Source organism: Mercenaria mercenaria, chromosome 18 (assembly GCF_021730395.1).
Source record: "Mercenaria mercenaria strain notata chromosome 18, MADL_Memer_1, whole genome shotgun sequence".
Lineage (NCBI taxonomy): Eukaryota > Metazoa > Mollusca > Bivalvia > Venerida > Veneridae > Mercenaria > Mercenaria mercenaria.
Genome location: NC_069378.1, coordinates 51,231,167 through 51,235,700, shown reverse-complemented (window position 1 = coordinate 51,235,700; position 4,534 = coordinate 51,231,167). Strand labels below are relative to the sequence as shown.

General features: G+C 34.0%; 1 protein-coding gene across 1 annotated transcript; it reads right to left on the bottom strand.

Annotated features, from left to right (window-relative positions):
* Positions 1 to 456: 456 nt before the first annotated feature.
* On the bottom strand, positions 457 to 1,380 carry LOC123539452 (tripartite motif-containing protein 66-like). The gene is made up of 2 exons (XM_053529842.1): positions 1,017 to 1,380; positions 457 to 787 (listed from the first exon to the last, which is right to left on the bottom strand). Exons 1-2 carry the CDS (start codon positions 1,373 to 1,375, stop codon positions 457 to 459), a joined length of 690 nt encoding a protein of 229 aa, XP_053385817.1. The 5' UTR covers positions 1,376 to 1,380.
* Between the last annotated feature and the right edge of the window lie 3,154 nt (positions 1,381 to 4,534).

The window sequence follows — 4,534 nt, the reverse complement described above, 5'->3', positions numbered from 1 at the left end:
GTTAACTTTGTGCATTATTCTATTACCTAAAGTTTGATTGTTTATCATTATTGCAGCTTTTATGAAGACATGCCCATGTAACTGATATCCTATTCCATATGTTTTAGTGGAGTAAAAAAGATTTGCAAGGAAGCTATTTCTTAAACTGCATTGTCAGTTTACGTACTTGAACGTATATTAACAAGAAGGCTGTATAATAAAGATAAACGCTTATAAAAAAACAGTTTTACCATCTATGTTCGTTACATTCCTTGTCACCTTTAAAGCTCCAAGACTATGTACCTCACTTAGATGGCTCTTTAATGTTTTACACGAATCAAATTCCAAAGCTTCCATCTGCCTTGAAATAGATCGTTTGATGCAATCATTCCCAACTGCGACCTGATTTTCTCCTTTCTTAATATTCACAAATGTCTGAGTTTCAGTTTTATATTTTGCGTGCTTGAGCTTTTCAAGTCATTTGTCTACATCTTCTAGAATATGTCCTATGTTCTTGCTGCAGGCGTTTATGCCTTCAAAAATATTTTTGTACTTTTCCTGTACCTCTTTAATTGATGCCTTCGCCAACTCTTCCACTTTTCTGATCAGGTCTTTCTTAAACTTTTCTATTTCATCAAGTATACTATCACGTTGATTACTCAACTGTTTCATATCATCCTGCATTTTGGACTTCAAATTTTGCAAAGCAACTTTTACCTTCTCCAAAGATGTTTTAGTGTTGTAATTGTCCTGCCTCTTTAAAAGATCTTTGGCAATGTTTGGGATATAGTATACACCATCACAGGACCTGAACCAAAAATTTCATTTTTGTTCCTTAATCAAACAATCTATTATTGCATGAATGCAAACAATATGAGTATACTTTTTGCAGCAAATTGAGGTACACTGGTAGGACAAAAATAAGAAATATAACAATCTTAATATTTTACTTATTTAATAGAAAATTAACAAATTTTGTTAAGGTCGCAGAATACGAATTAATAAATTCATGGAAAGTATCTAATTAACTGACTTACCTATGTTTCACAGCAATACAAACAGTACAGCATACCATATCATGTTGTCCACAGAACATCTTGATCACTTCTCCGTGATGCTCCTCGCATAAATCCGTCGGCAGCCCACTGTTGGCAAATGTCTTCGGATGTCTTTGGGCTTGTCCGAATAGTTTCGACTTGCTATCAACTATGTTGTGGTTTTTCGAATATTTGTTGTGACCTGTCACACATTTATTACAATAGAGAACTTGACAGTCAATACATTGAAACAAAGCTTCAACATTTTTACCGTTGTCGGAACAAGGCGCACATAAAAAATCATAAAACGCATCAGATTCGTCAAGAAGTGACCTTCCGAATTTTCGACATGTAACCATTTCAAAGGTAACTCAACTGAAGTAAATTGAATTTTACTTGGAAGTGCTATATCAGGAAAACAAAAGATTATTCGTCGATATATCACACGAGGAAAACAGAATAAGTAATGCAGCTTGTAATAAGTCATATATCCACTGCACAGATCTCAAAACGGAAAAATGAAAGAAACAGCGCTTTAACATGTAAAGTATCAATGTGTACCCGTACGTCAGATAAATGATTTATCACTTATCTTCACTACCATATAGTTTATTTATCCTCATGTAAATTGAGTGATTATTTTAAGATAGACCATCTGTACAATATCTTGTATGACTTTATTGAAACAAAATTTGTTTATATTAAACGGAAAATTAGCTTACAGACACTAAAGCGTTCAAAAGTTTGAAACAACAAATTAATAATAAACCATTAACCCTATATTTTACTTCTAGAAGGTTAGTATTCTTGGGATATTGTGAATATCATTGGTTTATGTGTTACCATTGGATACACTACAGTTAACAAAAACTGAGAAATACGTAGGATTCACAACCAACATCTTAATCAAAAATATTTCAGTTTAAATAGTTCATGTATGATGCATCCAGTAACGGAAAAATTTAATTAAGTATGGCCTTATACAGGTAAATGGAACTATTTAATCTGATGGAAGTAGTGCAACAGGAAGAAGTATCCAGGTTTAAAGTAATTATGTAAAGTTAACCAATATATTCTGGTGACAAAAGTATTATATATCTAACTCAGGTTCAGTTTACAGATAATGGCTTGCAAAAATAATAAATGTAATATACTTATTTTACAAATTGTTATATATACGCAGACCAAGTTTCACAAAAAACGCTAAAATCCTTAGGTCATTATTGCACTAGGTTTGCCATAATAAACAGAAGACACACCACAGCCACTTATTAATCTCGAAGTAACGCATTTTAACAGTAAGTCAAATTTATAACCAACGAAAATAGCTCCGCATGACTCATTATGTTTGTTTATTTTTTTCTTTACAATTAATAATTATCCTTCCCTATCTGGTGGAACGAGTGTAAGACTAGGTGGTAATTTCATCCTGAATAGAAATGATTATCTTTTATACTTACTGAGTTGTAGAATCGTTACTTGTCCTTATTCGTTACGTTATAAATTATGATTCTGTTTAAGGAACATTTGCAATATATCAAATGAAATAGTTTTGTACAGCAGAATACATTGCACTCGGTGAAAGGTGTCTTTCTTACACAATATTGTCCGATAGCTACAAGAAGGGTAATTGCGGGATTGAAATATTACATCTGACACTCGTTCCTATTATGTGTTCTGTGTATGTAGTTTGTATATTTATGACGATCGTTTCTTTCTGAGTTTTAACAATGGATCTTTTCTGATTTTTCACTATATATAACATCTTAAAGATACAGATATTGGCTACTAATTGGCGAATGTATGTTTACGGCGTGGTTGCTTTTACTCAGTATGTCATGGGATGTTTTATCATCTATATAAGATATATTAACATGTTGTTATCTTTACTTATTTATTTAAGATGTCCTTGTAATTAAAATAACAGCGTTTACAAATTCAAACTGAAGTTAAGTTCTATTTAATTTGTTCATGTAAATGCAGTAGTTGCTATAATTACAAGACTTCTTATACAACACCAGCTCCGGTGCGGAAGGTCGTGGGTTCAGTGGCAACATTATCAAATTGAGCATAATGCTACAAGTAGACACGTGACGTTATCTAAACATAAATCTTTTAAAATCTCATTGCAGTTTGAATACTTAATTCATGTTCCCTCATGATCAGACTCAATCAAACAGAGTCTGCTATTATTTTGTTTGTTTGCCAGTGCGATAGTGGCTATTATTACAGGACTCTTCATACAACATCCGTTTCCTGTCGAGGAGTTCTATGGTTCGCTCCCTGACCGTGATGTATCAAAAACGTGAAAAGATACTGGTAGTTCCTCGCTTGGTACTAAGCATTAAGAAGTTAGTTCTATGACTGATCAGCCCGTCGTAAGTATAATGTGACTAGGTGTAGCATAGCGTGTCTAATATGTGATATTCCAGTGAGGCAGCACTATCGTTTATATGATTAAAATTGTTGAAAGAGATACTTAACCCGGACTAACATCCCTTATATCAGTATCCGGCCCATAGTTTATGTTATTGCTTGGTCTATAGTTCAACAATAGAGCTTTAGCGAGGAAATTTCACAGTGTGAAAAAAAAGGAATGGCCTGCTGGTCAATAGTCAAACCATTTGTCGGTCTTTCGCCATCCCTCTTTTGAATTAGCACGGATACTATAGTATAGGTCCTATGGGAACTTTCCAGCTTTGATGGTGGATAAAAAAAACAGGTGCCTCTCCGGGTATTATTTCATCACGAGCAGGCACCAAATTTCAAATTATTTAGGATGCGTTTTATTTATTTTTACTTTTGATAAAGGCCGAGTTAAACAAAATCTTCATTCTACTCTTCCCATCTATGAAACACTACATATTAAGCTGATTTTGCATCGTCTTGAACATATGCTTTACTTTGTGTAGAAGATAGGAATGTGGTCTTGTTCTGCAATAGAGATACTGTACGAAGATTAGTTCTACAAAGCAGTCATTATGTTTATAACTCGTTATAACGAGTTATAAACATGTCAAATATAAAATTCATCCTTTAGCAGACGAGTTATAAACATAATGGTATATATATATATATTACTTATATACTTACCATCTGAACTTTCGAACGCTTCATGGCTGCCTAAGTGGCCGAGTAGTTATGGTCCCTGTCTTCGAATCACCCACCTTTCACCGCTGTGGGGTAGAAAATTCGATATGTCTGACGGCTGACGGAAGGCTGATGGTTCTACTCGGGTACCCGCTAAGGATGACATAGGTCCTGGGAGATAACAAGAGGGTCATGATGACCCTGGATCATCAACCGTAATATGAGCCATTTTTCAATTGTCAAACTGATGCTAAAATATTAAGAAAATAGGTCAGTAGGTCACATTCATTGTTACTGAAAGTCAGTTTAAAGATTGGGGTGCACAACTAAAAATGTATGCCAAATTTCCAGGCTGTATCTGAAGAACAAGAAAGTAAGTCAATATGTCACAGTCATTTCCACTGAAAGTCAGTTTTAAGATTGGTGTG

What these genes read in the sequence shown, in the direction of transcription:
- LOC123539452 (XM_053529842.1), bottom strand. Translation starts at nt 1,375, where the DNA reads ATGGTTACATGTCGAAAATTCGGAAGGTCACTTCTTGACGAATCTGAT. An exon ending in TGTATTGCTGTGAAACATAG is followed by an intron (nt 788 to 1,016) that starts GTAAGTCAGTTA and finishes TTTTTGGTTCAG; the next exon opens with GTCCTGTGATGGTGTATACT.